General features: G+C 42.5%; 1 protein-coding gene across 2 annotated transcripts in view; it reads left to right on the top strand.

Annotated features, from left to right (window-relative positions):
* LOC109867427 (craniofacial development protein 1) overlaps positions 1-27934 on the top strand; it is a 44407-nt gene that overhangs the window by 6658 nt on the left and 9815 nt on the right. Inside the window, exon 6 of one of the 2 annotated variants that reach the window (XM_020456585.2) lies at positions 20067-20225. The exons of the other annotated variant lie outside the window; for it this stretch is intronic. Within the exon in view, the coding sequence (XP_020312174.1) occupies positions 20067-20225 (159 nt within the window). The remainder of the gene's footprint in view (positions 1-20066; positions 20226-27934) is intronic. 2 annotated transcript variants of the gene reach the window in all.

Raw genomic sequence — 27934 nt, 5'->3', positions numbered from 1 at the left:
AGTCAGCAGGACAGGCCCCAGTCATGTGATCTCCATTGAGTTCAGCCTCTCTTAAATGAACATGTGCCTCCCTGCCATACTGTTCAGCTCTGTCTGTCTGAGCTCCTACTACGCTGTAATGTGGCCCTGGCCTTCTGACTGCCATTACTGCGCACAAAAAACTGCTCTCTTGTCTGCTTTTTCATTCACTTTCTGTCTCCCTCCTTTCTCCCCTCTCTCAACCTCATCTCAATCTATTTTTCTCTCTTACTATCCCCACACCTTCCTTCCCTCCCTCTCTGTCTTTCTCTATCTACATTTTATATAATTCTTCCTTTATAGATCTGTTCCAGGGAGGCACTATCAAGATAACTGTATAGAGACATGAAATAAACACAATAAAGGAAAGATGGCTAAAAACAGAGCTCTGTGGTGCCTGTCGTTGCGTAAGGCATCATAGTGGTGTACTCAGCTTTGGCGGTATCCAAATTGTAATAACTTCATGCCGATCTTGTGCCTTACCAGGATATTTGGTAATGTCAGCACTGAACACAAGGGGTGCTATTTTCAAACCCACCTTAGCCTCTGTAATCCGATGGTTAGCAATGCTAACAAGTACATGTAAAATCCCAGAGAAAGTGCTAACTAAATACTAACGAGCGTATTGCAAACATTGTATACAGTCTCTTACCTGAACTATTTGCAGGACAGCTCATAGTTTTACAAGTAACAAAAAAAATGCAACTCACATTTTGCTGCAGACACACAACAAATATTGGGCAGCAAGGCTCTTGATCCAGGAGGCATTGGAGGCTCCTCAGAGGAGGAAGGGGAGGGCCATCCTCAGTGAATTTCATATATTTTTTTACATAGTGAAACATTAAGAAAGTTAGCCTTTCTAGATAAAACTATACTAAATATATTCACGTCACCAAATAATTGATTAAAAAGCCTCAACATCACAGTCTGGGGTTGCACCATTGTGTAGCCACCGGACAGCTAGTTTCTGTCCTCCTCTGGGTACATTGACTTCAATGCAAAACCTAGGAGGCTCATGGTTCTCACCCCCTTCCATAGACTTACACAGTAATCATGACAACTTCCGGAGGACGTCCTTCAACCTATCAATGCTCTTGCAGCATGAACTGACATGTTGTCCATGCAATCAAAGGATCAGAGAATGAATCTAGTACTGAACGCATAATCTACAGCTAGCAAGCACCGCAGTGCATAAAATGTTGTGAGTAGTTGACTCACAAAATATATATATTTCTTTCCACTTGTTTAGCTAGCGAATGCAAACACCCGGCTCAAACAGACAGAGGCTATGTTAGCTAGCTGGCTATGGCTATTCAACATTCGAACTCTTCCAAGTCAAGGTAAACTTTTGGTTTTATTAATTTATTGCCACCGGGGCCAGCTGGTGTAACTGCTAAACTACTTTCTGTATTCTGTACTGCATTATTGTAGTGGGTTTACTAACGTGTTAGTTCTAGTAGCTATGTTGACTATGACGTTAGCCAATATGGTGACAACGTTGTAGGCTGTGTGTAGCGGTTATGGTATGAAGGTTTGGCTTGTTTTTTTTGCCTGGTCACAGACAGCTGTTGTGTTGTGCCCTGAAGTCCACAAATGAAGGGAACAGGTGAGAGGAGGAGAGCTCATAGATGCGAGAACGAGTTGTACAACAAGCAAAGTGATCATGCTGTTTGTTTGTCGCTGCTATGAAAGTGAACTGTTTTTGCGGGTGGTCAGGGGCGTTCCACCGATTCTGTTGGAAAAAAAAAAAATCTTAAACGGAAGCAAATGGAATGAAACAGGGATAAACATACCTGAATTTGTCCAATAGAAACTCTTGTTTGCAACTGTTGGACTAATGATTACGCTCTAGATCAGCTAGATGCAGGCAAGACTGTGCAAGGCGGTATTTAATGTGTAGACAGTTCACTTAATAGTTATAAGATGTCTAGCTGGCAAACATATAGTTGTGAATTTCATACTGTAACTAGATCCCCTGGTGCTTGCTGCTCACAAGGCGGTCTCTCGTCGTTGTGTGCTTGTAAACGAACACCACATGACTGGGGATTACTGGTAAGCTTCATAATGAAAAATTATGTGGCAGGTGTAATGAAGAACGCCATTGCACAAGTTGACTGCTGGTATTTACTTAAGAAGTTACCTACAAATATTTTGATTTATAAAATAAAAATCTAAAAAAGTGGTTTAAACGGTATTGAAAAACCATCTTGTGGCTATTTCCAAATATCCCGGTATACGGTATACCGCCCAAGCCTAGCACTCAACAAAAACACCAGCCAACATTTCATCAAGCCTCCATCCCCCATCTAATTGAGAGCAGTTGTGTTCATAGATTTGATTGACCTGCTGTCATGCTCTGTGTGTGTGTGTGTGTGAGGGGGTGGGTGGGTGGCTTGGCTATAATCTGCCAGAACAGTGGTCCACAGCGGCATTGTGAAATACTGGCGGTTCAGGCTAAGTGCTATCGATTAGCATACCGCTGAGATTTAGAGCCGCTTGTTGGGAACTCTAGTGATTGGTTGATTGATTGCTCTCTGTCTCTATGGTGCTACCTCACTACTCAACACCGGGTGACATTGATTCTGAACGTAGGCGGGCACACACTCACATACACATGCACGCACATCATCGCCACTGTGACACAACATTAAGACTGTCTTCTCTAGACTTCCTAATGTTACTGTAGTCTTGTGTACACACACACACACAATTGGTTGTTGATAAATATATTTATTCCTGTTTTTCCTCATTTCACCTTTCAAGTTATTACATATTTAATGATTTAGAATTTCAGACAACTTCAGACAAGGTCACAGCCATTTTTTACATTGTTCAGAGGATGTGCTTCTTAATCCTGATCCTGGGGACCAAAATGGGTGCACATTCCCAGCCGCACCCGCATGCACCCAACCCCAATGAGAGGCTGAATGGGTCCCCAGGGCCAAGAAGCACAGCTCAAAGGTACATGGACGGGTATGGTAGCAGATCTCAGCAGTTTCAAATCAGTTCAACAGAATGGAGGCACGTCAGATATTTGGAAAATAAATAATAATTACAAAATCAGTGACAGTCAGTCAAGTAAATTACCTGGAAAGTCTTGCCTCTGAAGGAGGGAGGAAATACATAATTTTCCCTTTTTAAAATGTAACATATTTTTTTTCTAGTTTTAAAAAGTGAATCAAGTCCTGCAGCCATTGACTATGCGATGGTGGGTGACCGTTTTTCCACTCCAGGACTTTACATTTCTTGGCAAAGATAGTAGCAAAAGCAATTGCATCCTGCACACCATTAAACCAGTAGGTGGTAGACCAAAAAGGGCCAACAGAGGGCACAATTCTACATTGACTCCAAAAACTACAGACATTGTTGCAAAAACACTTGTCCAAAACACAACGATCTTGGGACAGGATCAAACATATGAAGAACAGTGCAGATGCAAAGTTTGGCAACACAATGATGGCACAGCAGCACAAACCATCATTCTGTTACCAAACTTTGCATCTGTTCTTCAAGTAAATGTGTTTTTGTACAAATTTCTGTGGAAATTGTTACAAGTAGTCCTTGTGCATAGTTGTAAGGTTTGTTTAACTTTGCAGTCATTGGTTTTTGTTTGACCCCCAGTCTCAGCATTATTCTGTTACCATGGAATTGCCCTTCATTAATGTAATTGTTAACTTCCCACTCTTTGTTCCTGACTGTAGCTGGCTCTCTATAAAATAAGCCTGTGTTATTATGGTGTGTGAGTATTTCAATGTTAACAGGGCAGTTGCATTGGTTGATATTTTCCTGTATTTTTGTGTGTATGGCATATGTTCGGTGTGAGTGTGTGTGAATGTATTTGTGTGTGCGCACGCTCATGCTTCGTGAGAGAGTAAGTATGTCTGCAAAGGCTAATGATTTCCATATGTTCTCAGCTTAGAGGGCTGCTTTTCTAATTCTAGAGGGACATCTCAGGGGCCTAAAAATAAACATTTTCTTTGTTTTTACAAAGATGGAGAGGAAAGCTATCATACATTATGTCTGGCCTGACTCTACACCCAAGTTATACATTAGAGGCATGTCTGTCTGTATTTTTGTGCACACACTTCTCAATTTAGTGTGTGACTGAGTGCGTATGTGTGAGTGTACACGTTTTTGCATGTGTGTGTGTATGTAAGTGTGTGTGAGTTTGAGCCTGACTGGAACATTTTGCTCCCAGATCAGAACGTTTTGCTCCCAGATCAGAACATTCTCATGAATTCTACAAAGTTCTGCAGTGTCATTTTAAAGGGTCTCTGCTCAACTCTGATCTTAACTTAATAAATCGGGGAAAGGAAGGCCTACATCTAGAACAGTAGAGAGGGTGATGAGAGACTACCAGTGAGGTATGCTGCAGCGACAACAGTAGTAGTTTTCTCATCATTGGACTCTATGGCTGTGGACCATCCTCTGGAGCTCTGTAGCACACTCATGTTTCCCATCTCACTGAGAGCTCTGAGAGCAGGTTGCCCTCCAGAGGTGAGGGGTCACGGGATAAGTGGGGTCAGAGCCAGCAGCAGTGTGACTGAGGGAATTAATGAAGGGTAATAGAGTAGAGATGATGAATCTGCGGCGCTGTCAGTGAAGAGAGAGGTGTGGCAGACGACGAGTGCTCCCCAGATTTAGGAACATAAACTATTTTCCTTCATCATAGATGTGTGTGTGTCCTCTATTGCTGAGCGATTAGTGCTTTTTGAGGTCGGTTTCGATTAGTTTTTAAATCACGGATTTCGGTTTCGATATTTATTTGACATTAAATGCGCTATGCGTTATGTGGGTTGAATACTCTAAAAACACAAAATAAAACAATTCGTACAAGTCCCATGATGGTAGTGACTGTCATTACAGATTATTACTTATTAACCATCATTTATTGACATTACTTTACTTTAATACAATATTTGAGATGTGTATTTTATTTGATTAATTTATTGTTTCATTCCAGGTCATCATCTCATCTCTATAGAACTGCTGCTTATATCTGTCTGACAAAATCACTATTTGGTAGTTCTTCAAAGGCATACTTTAATGGCTGCTGAATAATGGCTGAATACTAACTATCAATCACTTAGATCATGTATTTTCAGGTAGAGAACTCGCGAAGTTAAAGCTGCTCTTTATATCACCTCATGCTCATGAGCATTCTTTTGTCTCTTCCGTAGCAGGTGTAAAAGAAAACACAGACCGGACAAGTAGATGCGAAATGGATTATGGTCATTGTAGTTAATTACCATGTTTTATGCTTTAAATTACACTGTATATACAAAAGTAGGTGGACACCCATTCAAATAAGTGTATTTGGCTATCGGGAAGCAACGTCAACGCAAGAACTGTTTGCATTCTCTGGAGTGATGAATCACGCATCACCATTTGGCAGTCTGAAGGATGAATCTGGGTTTGGTGGATGCCAGGAGAATGCTACCTGCCCCAAAGCATAGTGCCAACTGTAACGTTTGGTGGAGGAGGAATAATAATCTGGGACTGTTTATCATGGTTTGGGCTAGGCCCCTTAGTTCCAGTGAAGGGAAATCTTAACGCTACAGCATACAATGACATTCTAGACAATTCTGTGCTTCCAACTTTATGGTAACAGTTTGGGAAAGGCCCTTTCCTGTTTCAGTATGACAATGCCCCCTGTGCACAAAGTGAGGGCAATACAGAAATGGTTTGTTGAGATCGGTGTGGAAGAACTTGACTGGCCTGCACAGAGCCCTGACCTCAACCCCATCGAACACCTTTTGGATGAATTGGAATGCAGACTGGGAGCCAGGCCTAATTGCACCACATCAGTGCCGACCTCACTAATGCTCTTGTGGCTAAACGGGGAACAAGTCCCAGCAACAATGTTCTAACATCTAATTGAAAACCTTTCCAGAAGAGTGGAGGCTGAATTAGCAACAAAGGGAGGACTAACTCCATATTAATGCCTATGAGTTTGGTATGAGATATTTGACCAGCAGGTGTCCACATACTTTTGGTTATGTAGTGTATGTAGAATATTGGCTTATATAACTCCCTATTAAACTCCCTATTAAATTCCACAGTTCAGGCTGGATCTGATTTATCTCTAGAAAAACTGTGCAATGTGCGCATTGAGCTCACAGAAAAAAACAGAAGGTAATGGAATTCAAATAATTTAACCCGATGTCGGTCAATTAAGTTGTTTTAAACAACAAAAAATAACCAACATTTTGATAAATCTCTCAGCACTAGTGTCAACGCCCAGAAGTGAAGGACCAGTCATGGTGTTATGTTCCAGCAGGGCTATCAGATGTGCCTCACCACCATAGGTTATTATGTCTGAGTGTTACACGTTGCTATGTTTGTAATGAGAGGGTGCTAAAAGATACTACCTTAAGTGTAGGAACCTCATTCAGCTGCAGAGCAAAGAGCATCCTCACATACCAGTGAGACCTCTCTATAGAAACCTGCTGTACATGCACCATCTAGAATGTACAAGCTGTGTGTCGTATCTTATGTTGAGGTTTCTATGTTTAGGTAGAGTTCTGTGGTGTCATGATAACTGTTGAGGAGATTGACGTAGTCACCCGTAGAGAAGCATCTGTGTGTTTGTTGTGTGTACACACTGCCCGGTCAGGTGACCGGTGAGATGAAATGTCCATTGTATAGCTTTTAACCTCACCTTACATGGTTACACTACCTTATAACAACCCTTTCTTTAATCCTCATCTTCTTTCAGAATTGTGATTTATCATTGAAAATCTCCCTGGCCTGAATCTGTGTTTGAAATTCACTGCTCAAATGAGGGACCTTACAATTATCTGTATGTGTGGGGTACAGAGATGAGGCAGTCATTAAAAAAATCATGTTAAACATTATTGTTGCACATAGGATGAGTCCATGCAACTTATGTGACTTGTTAAGCACATTTTTACTCCTGAACGGATTTAGGCTTGCCATAACAAAGGGGTTGAATACTTATTGACTCAAAACATTTCCGTTTTTCATTTTTTATTAGTAAAAACATTATACCACTTTGCCATTATGGTGTATTGTTTGTAGTAGTAGGCCAGTGACAAAAACATATCTAAATGTGATCCATTTTAAATTCAGGCTGTAACACAACAAAATGTGGAACAAGTCAAGGGGTGTGAATACTTTCTGAAGGCACTAAACATTTAATTGCAGCTAAGCACTTAAAACTGGGTTGTGTTTGTGGGGGGTGTATCCATCCACTTGTGTTAGTATGTTTCTGTGAATGTCCTCTCCTTGGCGTTGTTGTAAGGAAACCACTTGCACTACCTGTAACCTCTAGCACATCTTCAGGTTGCAGGTCTATGTGTAGCTGGCTGAGCCTGAGTGAGGTTAAGCTAAACCTGTGGTGATGACAGGCTGAGCCTGAGTGAGATTAAGCTAGGGCTGTAGTCGTGACAGGCTGAGCCTGAGTGAGATTAAGCTAGGGCTGTAGTGGTGACAGGCTGAGCCTGAGTGAGGTTAAGATAGGGCTCTAGTGGTGACAGGCTGAGCCTGAGTGAGGTTAAGCTAGGGCTGTGGTGGTGACAGGCTGAGCCTGAGTGAGGTTAAGATAGGGCTGTGGTGGTGACAGGCTGAGCATGAGTGAGGTTAAGCTAGGGCTGTGGTGGTGACAGGCTGAGCCTGAGAGAGGTTAAGCTAGGGCTGTGGTGGTGACAGGCTGAGCCTGAGAGAGGTTAAGCTAGGGCTGTGGTGGTGACAGGCTGAGCCTGAGAGAGGTTAAGCTAGGGCTGTGGTGGTGACAGGCTGAGCCTGAGAGAGGTTAAGCTAGGGCTGTGGTGGTGACAGGCTGAGCCTGAGAGAGGTTACGCTAGGGCTGTGGTGGTGACAGGCTGAGCCTGAGTGAGGTTAAGCTAGGGCTGTGGTGGTGACAGGCTGAGCCTGAGAGAGGTTAAGCTAGGTCTGTGGTGGTGACAGGCTGAGCCTGAGTGAGGTTTAGCTAGGTCTGTGGTGGTGACAGGCTGTAACTGCGACACTGGAAGGTGAACACATTGTGTCAGTGATGTGTGGGGAGCTGTGACAGGAGAGAGATGACAGTCTCTGTGTACACATTAGCAACCAGTGAGCACACTGTGACTGCCACACACATAGACACAGATAAACACACACACACAGCTCTCTAGCAGCCATTATAAGGTGTGGGTAGGTGCAAACCCACTGGGTGGAGCGGAAGGCGGTGTTGTTAAAAGTATGTCTCAGGTTGTGTTTCACAGGACCTGATGCATCATGCCTGCCTGTAGTGTGTGTGTGTGCCAAGTTCTTTCTTTCAGATGGTGCTTACATTTGTGTTGAGGAGGCATCATTTTTGTGAACTTGCATGGGATTTGTTTGTTTTTTATTGGTTAGAGGCAGCCAGTGTTTTATGGATAAGAAACAAGACAAGCACTCACCATGTAGATGTCTCAGTAGGTTACTCTCACCACGTAGATGTCTCAGTAGGTTACTCTCACCACGTAGATGTCTCAGTAGGTTACACTCACCATGTAGATGTCTCAGTAGGTTACTCTCACCACGTAGATGTCTCAGTAGGTTACTCTCACCACGTAGATGTCTCAGTAGGTTACTCTCACCACGTAGATGTCTCAGTAGGTTACTCTCACCACGTAGATGTCTCAGTAGGTTACTCTCACCATGTAGATGTCTCAGTAGGTTACTCTCACCATGTAGACCATGTAGATGTCTCAGTAGGTTACTCTCACCATGTAGACCATGTAGATGTCTCAGTAGGTTACTCTCACCATGTAGACCATGTAGATGTCTCAGTAGGTTACTCTCACCATGTAGATGTCTCAGTAGGTTACTCTCACCATGTAGATGTCTCAGTAGGTTACTCTCACCATGTAGATGTCTCAGTAGGTTACACTCACCATGTAGATGTCTCAGTAGGTTACACTCACCATGTAGATGTCTCAGTAGGTTACACTCACCATGTAGATGTCTCAGTAGGTTACACTCACCATGTAGACCATGTAGATGTCTCAGTAGGTTACACTCACCATATAGATGTCTCAGTAGGTTACTCTCACCATGTAGATATCCCAGTAGGTTACTCTCACCATGTAGATGTCTCAGTAGGTTACTCTCACCACGCAAATGTCTCAGTAGGTTACTCTCACCATGTAGATGTCTCAGTAGGTTACTCTCACCATGTAGACCATGTAGATGTCTCAGTAGGTTACTCTCACCATGTAGACCATGTAGATGTCTCAGTAGCTTACTCTCACCATGTAGACCATGTAGGTTACTCTCACCATGTAGACCATGTAGATGTCTCAGTAGGTTACTCTCACCATGTAGACCATGTAGATGTCTCAGTAGGTTACTCTCACCATGTAGACCATGTAGATGTCTCAGTAGGTTACTCTCACCATGTAGACCATGTAGATGTCTCAGTAGGTTACTCTCACCATGTAGACCATGTAGATGTCTCAGTAGGTTACTCTCAACACGTAGATGTCTCAGTAGGTTACTCTCAACACGTAGATGTCTCAGTAGGTTACTCTCACCATGTAGATGTCTCAGTAGGTTACTCTCACCATGTAGACCATGTAGATGTCTCAGTAGGTTACTCTCACCATGTAGACCATGTAGATGTCTCAGTAGGTTACTCTCAACATGTAGATGTCTCAGTAGGTTACACTCACCATGTAGACCATGTAGATGTCTCAGTAGGTTACTCTCACCATGTAGACCATGTAGATGTCTCAGTAGGTTACTCTCACCATGTAGACCATGTAGATGTCTCAGTAGGTTACACTCACCATGTAGACCATGTAGATGTCTCAGTAGGTTACTCTCAACATGTAGATGTCTCAGTAGGTTACTCTCACCATGTAGACCATGTAGATGTCTCAGTAGGTTACTCTCAACACGTAGATGTCTCAGTAGGTTACTCTCACCATGTAGACCATGTAGATGTCTCAGTAGGTTACTCTCACCATGTAGACCATGTAGATGTCTCAGTAGGTTACTCTCACCATGTAGACCATGTAGATGTCTCAGTAGGTTACTCTCACCATGTAGACCATGTAGATGTCTCAGTAGGTTACTCTCACCATGTAGATGTCTCAGTAGGTTACTCTCACCATGTAGACCATGTAGATGTCTCAGTAGGTTACTCTCACCATGTAGACCATGTAGATGTCTCAGTAGGTTACACTCACCATGTAGACCATGTAGATGTCTCAGTAGGTTACTCTCACCATGTAGATGTCTCAGTAGGTTACAGAAGACATGTTGCAGTGATGTTGTGTCAGTGGATATGTCAGTATGAGTGTGTCTGCATCAACCCACTAATGCAGAATCCTGTAATCCCAAATGTTTATTTCCTGTTTGTTCAGACAATGCACACACACACACACACACACACACACACACACACACACACACACACACACACACACACACACACACACACACACACACACACACACACACACATCTACCTGAGACACCCAAACCCTGAGCCACATTTCCCTAGACCTCCCTCTTTCCTTTTGAGTTGGTATGTTTGACAGTTTCCGTGGCAACCACAGCAGCAGAGGAACATGTGTGCTGGGGGTATCCTCTGGGAGAAAAAGTTTAAACTGTTAGAGGTGCCCTGAGACCCCCCCCCCACCCCCCTCTGGTTCGGGCCTAGTCTGTGTTAGAGGGCCTGATGAAAGAGGAGAGGCCCCTGATGAAACAGCACACTGGGGCCCACTGCTCTGACGTTCCCTTCTCTTTTTAACTGTGGTCCAGCCTGACCTCTGGTGCTCTATGTGTGTCTGCTTTTATGTCATTTCTCCAGACTAAATTGGCCTGAGATGTATTTCTGAATCAGATAGTTGTCAGTCCTCTGGAGAGTTCTGGGCTAGTCTGCACTTTATCCCTGATTTGTTTAAACCATCTGGATTTTTACAGAAAGTCAGATTGAGAGAAACTGAGAGGGGAAATATTGAGTAGGACTCTATGAATAGCCTGTGAGAGCGAGCTAGGGCTGGTGAGTGTGTGTAAGTGTGGAGCGAGGCCCCCGTTGAGAAGCCCAGCAGGGAGAGGAGATATTAACCAAAGTGCTGTTTCGTTATTCACTTACGACACATCACAGCCAGACAGAGCAGCGCAGAATAATGAGCTACTGCTGCAGGTACAGTGTGGCTAGACCTGTTAGGGGACAGAAGGGGCTGTGTATGTCACAGAGTGCCAGAAGGGACCTGTGGCGGTGTCCCAGGGGTGTGCCTGGCCAGGTAGGTCAAGGTTTGTGTGTGTAACCAGGTGGCAGTAGCCAGAGGGTGGTTGGCCAGCTGACCTGGAAACAGGTGGCAGCAGTATAAAAGAGCTCCTCCACAGCAGGTGTTCCCTATTGTTCACCCTAACCTAGAGCTGTCACTCAACTCACTGACTCACTTACTCACCCAGGGCAGGGCATGAGATACCAGTACCCCGGCAACACATTCCTGACTGGACCAGGCTTTGAAGATGGGAGGGATGGCGAGAGAGATGGAAAGAGAGAGGAAGGGAGGGATTTAATCTTCTGAGGAAAGTTCAAATGGGTATGTCAGAATACACACACACACAAAATACGGTTTAGTCCATTTTGGCATCACTTCAGTCACCTGAGTCTTGCACCAGAGAGAGAGTCTGTACTGTAGGCCAGTTGGAGGACAGAGTGGGGCTCGGGCCTCTGGTACGGCTGTTGTTGGCTCATTTAGTTTGATATTATGGGCTTGTTTTAAAAATGAGTCTTTCAAAGGTCTCTATTCAAACTGTCAAGGCTGCAGTGGAATAAAGCCTTTAGCAAATACGATTAAACCTACTCTACTGTCCCTATTCTGGTATCCAAAACACACTCATAATCATGCATAGCCTATCACTGACTGTCCACTGGCTAGAAGTTTGCGCTTGTAATGAAAGGATTGTGATTGGGTTGTATTGGACCATTGTGATGCATAACTCCTCGTTTCTCTGTATACTGCTCCCGCTCCCTGGCTGATGTTAAGGTCCTCTCTGTCCTACCTGGCCACTGCTCCAGGAGCATTCCTACACATTTTTCCCCTGATATCGGGGTCATTCAAGCATCTCCCTGCCAAGTTGCCCAGACAGACCTCTCAGCACAGGTAAGACAGACAGGGGAAGTTTTAGGTCCACAACGAAGAGGATTTGACCATGGTGTTCTGGTCTGTAGTATAACAGAGCATAGAAGTCATTATTCCTAACTAACCATCAGCACCCACTCCATTCTATTCTAGTGGTCCATTTGTTTGTTATGGGTGAATACTGGGGTCAGTCCCACTCTGAGAAGGGGATGCATTTCTTCTGGAGCACAATGGAATGCGGTTGGCATCCTGCCAGAGAGACGACCATGTCACAGTCCTGTCTGTCTGCAGGGGGTGGAGGAGGCTCTTAGCCCAACCTCTCCTCACCTCGCTTCGCCTTTTCTGCTCCTCTCCTTCCTTGTGCCAAAGTTGCAGAGCTGCGTGTGTGTGTCATTCCCATTTTGTTGTGTGTATTTATTGTGTGTGTACTGTGTACAGTAAGTGTGTGTGTCTTCATGCTCTGTGTGTTATCAGTCTCCCTATTTGAGACATCTATAGAGAGAGGCTCTGGTCATGGGAGACCTCAATCTTCAGCCTGGGCAGTACGTTTAACATTCTCCCCTGTAGCCTGGGCAGTACGTTTAACATTCTCCCCTGCAGCCTGGGCAGTACGTTTAACATTCTCCCCAGACAGACACAAAGACACAGAGAGAAGAGTGCTGCAGCCTGGCACACTGCCCAGACCTTCCCCAGCCCACCACACAGGGACGGGGACAGGCTGGATAGAGTATCAGTTGAGCCCTGATGGTCTATTGATCCCCTGTCACAGCAGTTTGGAGCCTGGATTACAGTGGCGTTGTGTGAGCATGTACTGTATGTGTCTATAGCTGCACTGTTTATCGTGCCTGTTCTCTAAGGAACTGCTTTGTGTCACTTTCTAGTTTCTCCTTCATCCCTCTCACTCCATCCCTCATTGGTCCTTTATTCAGGGGAGAACGACTGCCCCCTCTCATTGAAGCCACGGAGGTTTAAGGCCGACCACGGTACTTCAGTTATTGTTAGCAGAAAACGGGATCCATCCCCGATTATAGTGAATGGAAAAATGGCAATCTTCGTGTCAGTAAAATGTTTCAAAGACAGTCATGGTACCAATAATTGCTTCAAAATACACCAGATATATGTCCTTGAATCAGTTGATTTTAAAATCGGACACATAAGAAGTTGCTCTTTGAAACATTTACCATAGTGCCCTCAAAGCTCATCACTTAGCTAAGGATCCTGGGACTAAACACCTCCGTCTGCAACTGGATCCTGGACTTCCTGATGGGCGCCCCCAGGTGGTGAGGGTAGATAGCAACACCAGATGCCAGAATAACAACCTATCCCTCAATGTAACCAAGACTAAGGAGATGATTGTGGACTACAGGAAAAGGAGGACCGAGCACGCCCCCATTCTTATCGACAGGGATGTAGTGGAGCAGGTTGGGAGCTTCAAGTTCCTTGGTGTCCACATCACCAACAAACTAGAATGGTCCAAACACTCCAGACAGTCATGAAGAGGACACGACAAAGCCTATTCCCCCTCAGGAATTAAAAAGGTTTGGCATGGGTCCTCAGATCCTCAAAAGGTGCTATAGCTGCAATGTCGAGAGCATCCTGACCGGTTGCATCACTGCCTGGTACGACAACAGCTCGGCCTCTGACCGCAAGGCTCTACAGAGGGTTGTCTGTACAGCCCAGTACATCACTGAGGCAAAGCTGCCTGCCATCCAGGACCTCTATACCAGGCGGTGTCAGAGGAAGGCCCTAAAAATTGTCAAAGATTCCAGCCACCCCAGTCATAGATTGTTCTCTCTACTACCACATGGCAAGCGGCCCCGGAGTGCCAAGTCTAGGACAAAAAGACCCCCCCGCCACCCGCCAACTGTCTTTTACACTACTGCTACTCCCTGTTTATCATATATGCATAGTCACTTTAACCATATCTACATGTACATACTACCTCAATCACCTCGACTAATCGGTGCCTGTATATAGCCTCGCTACTGTTATAGCCTCGCCACTGTATATGCAGTTGAAGTCGGAAGTTTGCATACATTTAGGTTGGATTCAAACCACGCCACAACCACGCCACAAATGTCTTGTTAACAAACTATAGTTTTGGCAAGTTGGTTAGGACATCTACTTCGTACATGACACAAGTAATTTTTCCAGCAATTGTTTACAGGCAGATTATTTAATTTATAATTCACTGTATCACAATTCCAGTGGGTCAGAAGTTTACATGCATTAAGTTGACTGTGCCTTTAAACAGCTTGGAAAATTCCAGAAAATGATGGCATGGCTTTAGAAGCTTCTGTTAGGCTAATTGACATTATTTGAGTCAATTGTAGGTGTACCTGTGGATGTATTTCAAGGTCTACCTTCGAACTCAATGCCTCTTTGCTTGACATCATGGGAAAATCAATAGAAATCAGCCAAGCCCTCAGACAAAAAGAATTGTAGACCTCCACAAGTCTTGTTCATCCTTGGGAGCAATTTCCAAACGCCTGAAGGTACCACGTTCATCTGTACAAACAATAGTACGCAAGTATAATTACCATGGGACCACACAATCACAGAACAACAGCAAAGGACCTTGTGAAGATGCTGGAGGAAACGGGTACAAAAGTATCTATATCCACAGTAAAACAAATCCTATATCGACATAACCTGAAAGGCTGCTCAGCAAGAAAGAAGCCACTGCTTCAAAACTGCCATAAAAAGCCAGACTATGGTTTACAACTACACATGGGGACAAAGATCATACTTTTTGGAGAAATGTCCTCTGGTCTGATGAAACAAAAATAGAACCGTTTGGCCATAATGTCCATCTTTATGTTTCGAGGAAAAAGGGCGAGGCTTGCAAGCCAAAGAACACCATCCCAACCGTGAAGCATAGGAGTGGCAACGTCATGTTGTGGGGGTGCATTGCTGCAGGAGGGACTGGTGCACTTCACAAAATGGATGGCATCATGAGGATGGAAAATGATGTGGCTATATTGAAGCAACATCTCAAGACATCAGCCAGGAAGATAAAGCTTGGTCTCAAATGGGTCTTCCAAATGGACAATGACCCCAAGCATACTTCCAAAGTTGTGGCAAAATGGCTTAAGGACAACAAAGTCAAGGTATTGGAGTGGCCATCACAAAGCCCTGACCTCAATCATATAGAAAATTTGTGGGCAGAACTGAAAAAGTGTGTGCGAGCAATGAGGCCTACAAACCTGACTCAGTTACAGCAGCTCTGTCAGGAGGAATGGGCCAAAATTCACCCAACTTATTGTGGGACGCTTGTGGAAGGCTACCCGACACATTTGACCCAAGTTGACAATGCTACCACATACTAATTGAGTGTATGTAAACTTCTGACCCACTGGGAATGTGATGAAAGAAATAAAAGCTGAAGTAAATCATTCTCTCTACTATTATTCTGACATTTCACATTCTTAAAATAAAGTGGTGATTCTAACTGACCTAAGACGGGGCATTTTTCCTAGGATTAAATGTCAGGAATTGTGTTGAAATGTATTTGCCTAACGTGTATGTAAACTTCTGACTTCAACTGTAGCTTTGCTACTGTTGTTTTTATTTTCTTTCTTTCTTTACTTACCTATTGTTCACCTAATATATTTTTTAAATATTTATTTATAGAAATTGCACTGTTGGTTAGTAAGCATTTCACTGTAAGGTGTTCACCTGTTGTATTTGGCGCACGTGACAAATAAACTGATTTAATGCAGCCTGTAGTACCCCAGTTAGCCTTCAACTTGAGTTACTCAATGAGAGGGGACTTCCTGAAGAAGCTCAAACTGCTCATGTTATGTCTCCAAATGTCCTATCTTTATTTTTTTTATCGTAATAAATAGAAATAAAGCATGTTATGTCTCCTTGAGATGCAAAAAGTATAAGTAAACTGCACCCAAAAACAATGCAACTCCGACATTGCTTGATCTAATATTTATATATTTTATAATTCCACTGTTGGAGCTAGGAACACAAGCATTTTGCTACACCAGCAATAACATTTGCTAAACATGTCTGTCATCAATCAATTTGGATTTTGATTTGATATCTTTTGGTATTTCTTTCATTAGTCCGTCGTTGATATAGTACCAATATGTATTGCATGTCAGCAATCAAGTTTTCAGAATACAGTAGCAGTCAAAAGTTTTGACACACCTACTCATTCAAGGGTTTTTCTTTTCTTTTTACTATTTTGTACATTGTAGAATAATAGTAAAGACTTCAAAACTATGAAATAACACATATGGAATCATGTAGTAATCAAAAAGGTGTTATACAAATCAAAATAAATATTTTTGATTCTTCAAAGTTGCCACCCTTTGCCTTGATGACAGCTTTGCACACTCTTGGCATTCGCTCAACCAGCTTCACCTGGAATGCTTTTCCAACAGTCTTGAAGGAGTTCCCACATATGCTGAGCACTTGTTGGCTGCTTTTCCTTCACTCTGAGTTCCAAGTCATCGCTGCAGAATGCTGTGGTAGTGTTCCTTAGAATTCTAAATACATCCCAAACCATCACACCACCTCCTCCAAGCTTCACGGTGGGAACCACACATGCAGAGATCATCTGTTCATCTACTCTGCGTCTCACAAAGACACGGCGGTTGGAACCAAAAATCTCAAATTTGGACTCATCAGACCAAAGGACAGATTTCCACCGGTCAAATGTCCATTACTTGTGTTTCTTGGCCCACGCACGTCTCTTCTTCTTATTGGTGTCCTTTTAGTAGGGGTTTCTTTGCAGGTTAATTGACCATGAAGGCCTGATTCACACAGTTTACTCTGAACAGCTGATGCTGAGATGTTAAGCATTTATTTGGGCTGCAATTTCTGAGGCTGGTAACTCTAATGAATTTATCCTCTGCAGCAGAGGTAACTCTGGGTCTTCCTTTCCTGTGGCAGTCCTCATCAGAGCCAGTTTCATCATAGCGCTTGATGGTTTTTGCGACTTCCCTTGAAGAAATGTTTAAAGTTCTTGAAATGTGCCGTATTGACTGACCTTTTATATCTTAATGTAATTATGGACTTTATTTTCTCTTTGCTTGTTTGAGCTGTTCTTGCCATAATATGGACTTGGTCTTTTACCAAATAAGGTTATCTTCTGTATACCACCCCTACCTTGTCACAACTCAACTGATTGGCTCAAATGCATTAAGAAGGAAAGAAATTCCTCAAATGAACTTTAAACAAGGCGCACCTGTTAATTGAAATGCATTCTAGGTGACTACCTCATGAAGCTGGTTGAGAGAATGCCAAGAGTGTGCAAACCTGTCAAGGCAACGGGTGGCTACTTTGAAGAATCTAAAATATAATTTGATACTTTCAAAATACAGAAATACCGCTGGTTTGATGCAAAATGCATCATACATGAAAAACATTTTGGGACCATATCAACAATGGATTAATGAAACCAATACATAAAGGGTGGAATTTTGTTTTTTTGGGGTGGAATTTTCCTTTAACCGTCTTCATTTCACTTCAATGTGCTATTGAGTCTTCAAATAGGGTTGAATGGTGTCATGTGATCGATGGCTTTGTCCATTAATGTGCAGCCATTGCTTGTAATAGAAGTTGTGCCACAATATGAGACTCACAAACCTTTACACAGTCACGCACATGTTGAAATATTAACACTGGAGTTGTGTAACTGTCCTCTATAGATCTGTGCACTGTAGCCTGTGTTGGGGGAGGCTGAGGCTCACATTGCTGCATTAAGGCTTGCTGCTTGCACATGACTGAGCAGCAGCAGCCCAGTGTTTTGCAGAGGCTGATGATGCAGTACATTGATTGGGACATTTGCAGCACTTGTCTTGCGAGCTTCTCCAGGATTAGATCAGGGAAAAGAAAAACAATATTAGATATGACCTTAATTCATTTTTCATTTATCACTACTCCATGTAGTTCTGTTCACCATACACTGTGTTCTAAGTGGATATTATTGTTTTTGTAGGTGCAGAACGATGGTGTGTGTGTGTGTGTGTGCATGTGCTAAGCTATTTGGATGTTTAGTCTGGCCCATGTCAGGCTGTCGTGGGAACAGTGATCAGTGGGCACAGCTGGCAGAAAGCTGTGTGTAAGCATGGGCTTATGTGACATGTTCAGTCAGTGTGGTGTGTGTGTACATTACTAAGGGAGTGTGTTATTGAGGGGGAGTTTGGTTGTGTGTTGGTAGGATAAGACGTGTCTGTGTGTGTGAGCATTCTGCAGGAAATTGATCTGTTCCTGAAGTGCATCACAGAAAGACCCACAAAGAAAACAATGCAGAAGAAAAGTTCCCCCTTGCATTTCTGTTGCCCGCCATCCTCTTCTCTCTGAGCGATGCAGACAGCCCCGGTACAGATCGCAAATGCATTCTGTCAGGCAGACTTTACCCTTGTTTCTCTTCAAAGCACCCTTATCCTCTCTGTGGAATGAGAACAATATCTGCCTTGTGTGGACCAGGGGTCTTTCTCCTATTCCTCTCTTTCTCTCTGTGTTAATTCACTTCAGTACTTTTAGTAGCAATATACTGTAGTAGCACTGTATGACTGACAATGTGTTACTGATTCAGGCTTGTCGTTGGCCCTACCTCCAGCTGGATTGATTAGTATATGTTTGCCAGTGTGTGTTTGTCCTCTCCTTGCCGTTTCATTTTATAGCCAGCCTGTTACAGGCATTTTAGATTATGAGCTGCTTGTTGTAACACACTTCCAATGAGCTGGAACTCTATAAACAGGCTTGTTATCAACATGGTTAGAGTGGGATACATGGGTGTGTGTGGGTTTGCACGTGCGGGTAACGCCTGTGTGTGTGTGTGTGTGTAAGGGTGTATGCTGCCATGTCTTCTTTTGTTGACCTCTGTTTCAGTGTCACTTCCATTTCCTGGTTATCCATAAAAACCTTGATATAAAAACCTTGATATTATAGGAGACGCCCTTGTTAAACACACCCCGTCTTTACTGTCTGCTGACACACACAGATGCAAACAAAGAGAGGAAAGCATTAGTGTAAACACATTTTGAGTCTGTTCTTCTAGAAGGGACCTGCAATATGACTCACCTGAGCTTGAAAGTGCTCGTCCTTGGACCCTGACACCGTCCAGTACCTCCAAGGTCTGATGGTGCCCCAACCACTCCGCCAGCACCCTGGGAGGCGTGCCAGTGTGATGTCTTCAGCTATTTCTCAGCACACATTGTTTAGCATTTCATTGCTGCAGCCAAGAGAAACCTCAGTGTCAGGATGACTTTCTTCTGTATCAAAATGGACTGACATCTTTGTTCACACAGCTGCACAAAGAAACGAGGTGATGCTCTGAAATAAACTGCTAGAAGAATCATTTCAATTCGGGAGCCTGTTTTGTTTGGTTTTATAATCTGAAATCTGTATATTTCCTCTGTCCTGTCTCTTCTTTTCTCTCCTCTCTTCCCTTATGCACTCTCTTCCCCCATTATTCAATTTTCTTCATTGTGAGCATTAGAGCTTGTGACTATTTAATTTAGAGCCCGATACCGGTTCAGATTTTTTGGGGGACAAAACTTTACGATATATATGTCGATATACTGTTTTACGCCGGGGAAATTCAAGTGTAATTATTCCACACTGAATTCTTATAAATTGCCATCCAAAACAGCAATTGTCCAACAAATATGTTTGAAATGTAAAAAAAAAATTACATTGTGAAATGAATCACATCAAGCGTTCAGATAAGCATGAGATTCCCATTTTTCATCCTATTTATTAGTGGAATTATAGACTGATACCGATATAGAGGTAAAAGGCCAATATCGGCTGACAATATCAGTCTGGCTCCAATTTAATTTATTGCTCTCCCTTGAAAATGTCATAATTTCGCTCTGCTGTTTTCTGAAGATGGATATTTTTGCAAGCCTCAACTTCATCAGCCCTGTGTCACAATGAAGCACCTCCCCTCCTCTGTGTTCTCTTTTATTGTGTAACGTTTATATGTGTCCCCCTCAGTGTGAAGAGGCCTGTAGGGATGGGTAGCATCCTGAACCGCCTCGGGGGGAAGAAACAGAAGATGAGCACGTTAGAGAAGTCTAAGATGGACTGGAACGCCTTCAAAGACGAGGAAGGAATCGGGGACGAGCTGGCCATCCACAACCGCGGCAAAGAGGGGTGAGTCTCTCTAATAGTACCAGCGATGCCATACAATGTACTGCAACACCATTCCACCAGTTCAGCAGGCTGGTAAACTGATAGTTCAGTTAAAAAGTATTTTGCCTCTACCCACCAGCCTTATCCTGATGGACTCGTCCTATATAATATCTACTGTCCAGTACTACTGTCCAGTACTAATCCTGAGCTACAGAACACATCTGTGTCACATACCAGTGGCCTTTATCTGTTGTGATGGATCAGCTAGTCCGAAACACCCTAACACAGGCTGGAGGCATGAAATGAACAGACCTGAGGCAGTGGTTGTGGTTCCTTTTCTTTTGTATTGTCACTAAACGGGTTTTCTTTTCGCCAGACAAAATCATTCCAGTACAAGGTAGCGTCCAACAGCGTAAAAATAATACACATAAACTAACCAGTTGACCAAAAGGCCATGGCCAAAAATGGAACACGAAACAACAAACGACTCCCCTTGTCTTTAGACTATCATCTACACATCATATTTACAGGGCGAACGCTTCCCTCTATCAATAGCCTGCCTTGTTTAACATAGAGCCGAGGTGCATCAGATGAAGAAGCTTTCTCTGAGGTAGGAAAGTCCAACGTCCTCACAGGTCCCGGTGTCTGCTCCCAATCCACCTCGAGCTCATCTCCTGGCACACCTATATAGAGGGAGACACCTAGCCAATCAGTGGGCCCAGGTATGTACTAATTGGCTTTACACTGAGTACCGATCCCCTGAGGAGGGTGCTGTCGAGTCGTCTTCTTCCGGCTGATCACTAAATCCTCACACTATCTACAGTAGTCATCAGCAGGTTGGACTGTGGATAGTCATGAAGAGAATCCCCTATAGACAAGAGCTTTGTGATCGACAGCTTGTACCTTGCTGAGCTCTGCAGCAGTCCAGCCTTATTAAGATGCCTAAATGAGTCATGCCTATAAATTGTCAATTGTAAGCATTTAATTGTGTTTGGTAAAAATGATAGACCTTTTTTATGCAAATTTATCAGCAAGTAACTTGATGCCTGCTGTGCCTAAGTGATATAGGGTTGTTTAACGGTAATATTATAAAAATCCTGCTTTTAAACCATTATACTGTGATTTACTTTAATCTCATATTAATATTGTCTGTCTATGACAAGCAGAACATTTTTGATTAAAATCTATGTATTATTTTATATTAATGTCTAGAAATCAATCTCTGAATTTGCTACCTTGATGAAATCACTCTCCTGCAACGCTACGATGTAACAATTGCAGGGATGCCAAGATTTAATGAACAGTCGGAAGAGCGAATTAAATGGTAGGAAGGACATCCCAGCTTCAAGTGGTTTCAGATTTCACATCCTACATCACACAGGCTCAGAAAATATAGTGTGGTTGCAGTCCAAAGAGATATTTTTATGCCCTCCGCACTCGTGCTAGCCACTTTGCCTTGCGGGAATCCTTGTCGAAACTAGATGCAGTTTTTCTTAAGTGGAGGACCAATTCACTAACGTTGCCCCCTCGATTTAGCTCAAGGGAATGATCACTTGTGGGGTTGATATGACAATTCAATGCAAACTGTGGTCACGTGTCATACTCCGGTGGCCGGAAAGTGTCAAATTTAATCAACACGGCTGCATTTTCGGCATGTCAGACAAAATTATGAATTTTGTAAGCTAGCTTACTAAAACAAATGTATAGATGACATTAGTCTTGTAGTGAGGACCATATAAAACATAGCTAGCTTCATAAACATAATGGAATAAATTACCAAACTATAAAACTAGTTAGCCAGCTATGGGTAACTGTAGCTAGCTAGCTAACTGACAGAAGTGCTAGCTAACTACATTAGCTTGCTAGGTACATTCATAGCTTTAGGTTGGTTGTTTTTGAGCTCAATTTCAAGATTTCAACCAAGGACATTGGCTCTCCGATATGACAATGTAAAACGTCATTCAAGGGCTGTTTAGGACCACGATCTGTCTACTTTGAATTTGGACTGCAGCCTCTGTATCTGTGGGAACCAGGGCTATCACTCAATTCAAGCCATTTTGATCTACAGTGTCCACAGATCGATATAAGTGAAAATGACGTTCGGAATCTGTACCAGAACCACGCAGGTCCCCTAAACAGGGGACTTTACATCTAAGAGTTTTAACAAAAGAATGGTCAAAATATCTCCTCCAGGAGGCGAACCCGCAATGTTATGACCCACAGCTGGGAACTCTAAACATTACACTAGGAACTTAACACCTTGACTTCGACAGACCATTCAAATTTTTTGGAAGCGTTCATTCCAAAATGATTTTGTTAATTCACTCAGTAGTGATTCCAAATTTATTTATCTTGCTTGGTTAAAACAGTTGATTTAACTGAACTGATTTACAGTTCATAGAAATCAGTCAATTGAAATAAATTCATTAGGCCCTAATCTATGCTGTTCACATGATTGTGCAGGAGTGCAGCCATGGGCCCACCCACTTGGCAGCCTGGCCCAGCCAATCAGAATACATTTTTCACCACAAAAGGGCTTTATTACAGACAGAAATACACCTCAGTTTTAATTTTATATATATATATATATATATATATATATATATATATATATATATATATATATATATATATATAAAAAAAAAATTGTATTTTTTTTGGTATTTTACCTCCTTTTCTCCCCAATTTCAATCTTGTCTCATTGTTGCAACTCCACAACAGGCTTGGGAGAGGTGAAGGTCGAGTCATGTGTCCTCTGAAACATGACCCGCCAAACCGCGCTCGTTAACTTTTTATGGCTGCAGGGGCAGTATTGAGTAGCTTGGATGAAAAGGTGCCCATTGTAAACGGCCAGCTCCTCAGTCTCAGTTGCTAACATATGCATATTAGTATTAGTATTGGATAGAAAACACTCTAAAGTTTCCAAAACTGTCAAAATATTGTCTGTGAGTATAACAGAACTGATATTGCAGGCGAAACCCTGAGGAAAATCAAAACAGGAAGTGGCTTCTATTTTGAAAACTCCATGTTCCATAGCCTCCCTTTGCTGGATTTAAGGGAATATGAACCAGATTCCTTTTCCTATCGCTTCCTCAAGGTGTCAACAGTCTTCAGATATAGTTTCAGGCTTTTATTTTGAAAAATGAGCCAGAACGATAACATCGCGTCAAGTGGTCACATGAGTTTGGACAGCCATTGTTTTCCCCTCTCCTACTGTGAAAGACATTTGTGGTTGATATATTATCGATTATATATTTTAAAAACAACCTGAGGATTGATTATAAAAAAACGTGAACATAACGCGACAAACGGAGGTATTTTGAATATAAAAATAATCTTTATGGAACAAACGGAGCATTTGTTGTGTAACTGGGAGTCTCGTGAGTGAAAACATCTGATCATCAAAGGTAAACGATTAATTTGATTGCTTTTCTGATTTTCGTGACCAAGCTTCCTGATGCTAAGTGTACTTAATGTTTTGTTGTGCGATCGATAAACTTACACAAACGCTTGGATTGCTTTCGCTGTAAAGCACAATTTCAAAATCTGACACGACAGATGGATTAACAAAAGGCTAAGCTGTGTTTTCCTATATTGCACTTGTGATTTCATTAATGTAAATATTTGTAGTAATATTTATTGAATGTAGCGCTATGTTATTCAGCGGTTGTTGATGACACTTGTCCCGATATCGGGATTGCAGCCATAACAAGTTAACACCTGCATGCTTAACCCGGAAGCCAGCCGGGTTAGTTTCTCCCATTCTTCTCTGCAGATCCTCTCAAGCTCTGTCAGGTTGGAATGGGGGCGTGTCTGCACAGCTATTTTCAGGTCTCTGCAGAGATGTTATGTCGGATTCAAGTCCGGGTTCTGGCTGGGCCACTCAAGGACATTCAGAGACTTGTCCCGAAGCCACTCCTGCATTGTCTTGGCTGTGTGCTTAGGGGTCGTTGTCTAGTTGGAAGGTGAACCTTTGCCCCAGTCTGAGATCCTGACCGCTCTGGAGAAAGTTTTCATCAAAGATCTCTCTGTAATTTGCTCTGTTCATCTTTCCCATAATCCTGACTAGTCTCCCAGTCCCTGCCGCTGAAAAACAACTCCACAGCATGATGCTGCCACCACCATGCTTCACTGTAGGGATGGTGTCAGGTTTCCTCCAGACGTGACGCTTGGCATTCAGGGCAAAAAGTTCAATCTTGCTTTCATCAGACCAGAGAATCTTGTTTCTTATGATTTAGAAATCCTTCAGGTGCCTTTTGGCAAACTCTAAGCGGGCTGTCATTTGCCTTTTACTAAGGAGTGGCTTCCGTCTGGCCACTCTACTATAAAGGCCTGATTGGTGGAGTGCTGCAGAGATGGTTGTCTCTCTGGATGGTTCTCCCATCTCCACAGAGGATCTCTGGATCTCCATCAGAGTGACCATCGGGTTCTTGGTCACCTCCCTGACCAGGGCCCTTCTCCTCCGATTGCTCAGTTTGGCTGGGTGGCCAGCTCTAGGAAGAGTCTTGGTGGTTCCAAACTTCTTCCATTTAAGAATGTTGTAGGCCACTGTGCTCTTTGGGTACCTTCAATGCTGCAGAAATGTTTTGGTACCCTTCCCCAGAAATGTGGCTCAACACAATCCTATCTCTGAGCTCTTCGGACAATTCTTTTGACCTCATGGCTTGGTTTTTGCTCTGACATGCACTGTCAACTCTGGGACCTTATATAGACAGGTGTGTGCCTTTCTAAATCATGTCCAATCAATTGAATTGACCGCAGGTAGACTCCAATCAATTTGTAGAAACATCTCAAGGACGATCAATGGAAACGGGATGCACCTGAGCTGATTTTCGTGTCTCATAGCAAAGGGTCTGAATGCTTATGTAAATAATATATATATATTTTTAAATAAATTAGCAAAAATGTATACTAACCTATTTTAGTTTTGTCATTATGGGGTATTGTGTGTAAATTAATGAGGAAAAAATTTGGATTTAATCCATTTTAGATAAGGCTGTAACGTAACAAAATGTGGAATGAGGGAAGGGGTCTGAATACTTTCCGAATGCACAGTATACATTACAGGAGACTGAAATATAACAAAACTGTTTGACATACAAACACCAGATTTTCAGCAAGTGTTTTGAAATAATGTTTTTTAATTTTGAAAAATATGAATTACATTTCACCTCATGAGGCCACTAGTGGGTGATTTGGTCATTTGACTGCAGTGAAGGGGTCTAAAACCTCTACAGGATTGGTCCCCCCCCCCCCCCCCCCCAAGGGATGGTTAAGCTAATGTGATTAGAAGTAACATGCACATTTCCCATGACATAGACATGTCTGATATGGGCATAAAGCTTCAATTCTTGTTCATCTAACTGCCCTGTCCAATTTACAGTAGCTATTACAGTGAAATAATACCATGCTATTGTGTGAGGAGAGTGCACAATTATGAACTTGAAAATGTATTAATAAACCCATTAGGCACATTTGGACAGTCTTGGTACAATATTTTGAACATATGGTTCATTGGATCAGTCTAAAACTTTGCACATATACTGCTGCCATCTAGTGGCCAAAATCTAAATGGTGCCTGGGTTGGAATAATATATTATGGCCTTACTCTTGCATTTCTTTGTATTATCTTTTTCCATATCTAATGTGTTATATTCTCCTACATTCATTTCACATTTTCACAAACTGCAAAGTGTTTCCTTTCAAATGGTATCAGGAATATGCATATCCTTGTTTCAGGTCCTGAGATTTGGGTATGTAATTTTAGGTGAAAATTGGGGGGAAAAGGGGCGGATCCTTAAGAGGTTTTAAGTAATCTACTGTCTTATGTAACCATACCAAATGTAACATATCATACTAATTTCAGTGTCCCGGCTTTGCATGAGACCAGGATGGCACACAGAATGTTCGGCAAGCAGTGATTCTGAGTAGGGTTGCAAAGGGTCGGAAATTTCCAGAAATTTTTCCATAGGAAGTTAAGCCCTGGAATTTGGGGAATTCTAGGTCTTGTGGCATATTTTGGTTAAACTATCCACAATTCAATGGAATTGCAACCCTTAGTGCATTCTTCCATCACATGTGCAGTGCACTCTTCCATCACATGTACAGCTGTTTCTCAAGATATTGCACACTATGAGATGCTATTGAGCCCACACTACTACACTGTCTGAGCCAAGGACTACAAGTTTTGATCACAATACTGGGTGGGGTGAATATATTTTATATGACGTAGATGATATTTTTGTTAACTAGTTAATCGTAGCCTACAGCAAAGTGTGTTTAAATCATTTCTAAATTGTTAGTTATTGTAGTTATTTTTTGCTACCATGTAGATTTTAGCTTGCTTGAGCCTGCTAACTGAGGAGTGTTAATACACCTGTTTCCATACATATAATTTTAAAACATTTATCTTACAAAGGAGTTGCTTAACTACTTATCTGGAATTGGATTTGTTTTTTTGGTCATTTTTTTCTAATCTTTACAGGAAAATGCCACGGGCGCTATCTGATATGTGGAGACATTTCACTGCAGCTAATGTAGAAGGAAAAGCTGTGTACATTTGCAAATACTGTGCCAAATCATATGTGAAGAAGAATGCAACAAAGATGCCGAATCATCTGGCCAAGTGCATAAAGTTCCCTCAGCGCTCACAACAAGCAACCTCTGACAAAAGTCCCTATACTTCTATTCGAGGTGAAAATGACGAATCGGGCACCTTATCGATAGCAACAGCTCATGGTCCTCCTGGAATCAGAAGTTTTTTTGACTCAATGGAGGAACAGTCAGTGGGTATCATTCAATATTCCCTTTTGTTGTTCAGTCAAATTTTTTCTATTGGAAGCATTTAATCACTTGCACTTATGTCTACTTATGATGAGGTAAACGGTTTCTGTTTCTGTCTCTTTGTGATACCTCATCTTACCACAACTTGGTCTATGCAATGCAAATTAATGTGAAGTAGGATGGCTGTTTCCCAAAGGTCTGTGATTTTAAAGTTAACGTAACTAACTAGTTATGTCTTGTGTAAGAAAGTATGCTCTATTTCGGTGCATGAACTGGCCATACACATTAGACAACGTAAGATTGTAATGCTAGCTAAGGTTGCTATCATAGCAGCCAAGGATGTTAGCAAGTTTATTTGTGCATATTTGTTTGTGCTCTGATTACACGAGATCAGCAGTTTACACATGATGACTTCAGCCTTATGTGAAAAACCTTATTTGGGTAAATATAGTTAGCTAGCTTCCCTCGCTTGTTAGCTACCTAGCCAACGTTAACGCTCATCTGACTGGTATAACGTTACGTTATTTAGATACCTAGCTCATCAAAACAAAACCACATTCATTTGCTAGCTACCTTTTATTTGGCTGTTCGTTAGCTAGCTAGCTTTCAGCTGACTGGTGTTAGCTAGCTACAGAGGCTAGCTGCTGAACTTTGTACACGCAAGCTAACATTAGCAATGTAACTTTAGCTACCTAGCTAATCTAAATATCTATTTGCATGTATTGATTAACCTCAGTTTGAATATACCAGCTAGCTACATACAGTAACCTAGGTTTGTTCGCATACACTTCCTGATTGGCAGCTGCGTTTTTGCCGAGCAACCAACCTGGTGTTAGAACTCTGAGATTCGGCTGATAAGAGATGATAGCATATTGTCAGAGATGCTACAACAAGGTAACACGTCGTTGTTTCTTAATAAGAAATGTGCACGGGAGAGCGATAAGTTA

This window comes from Oncorhynchus kisutch, linkage group LG22, assembly GCF_002021735.2.
Source record: "Oncorhynchus kisutch isolate 150728-3 linkage group LG22, Okis_V2, whole genome shotgun sequence".
In the NCBI taxonomy this organism is placed as follows: Eukaryota; Metazoa; Chordata; class Actinopteri; order Salmoniformes; family Salmonidae; genus Oncorhynchus; species Oncorhynchus kisutch.
This window is presented reverse-complemented; position numbering and strand designations above follow the sequence as displayed.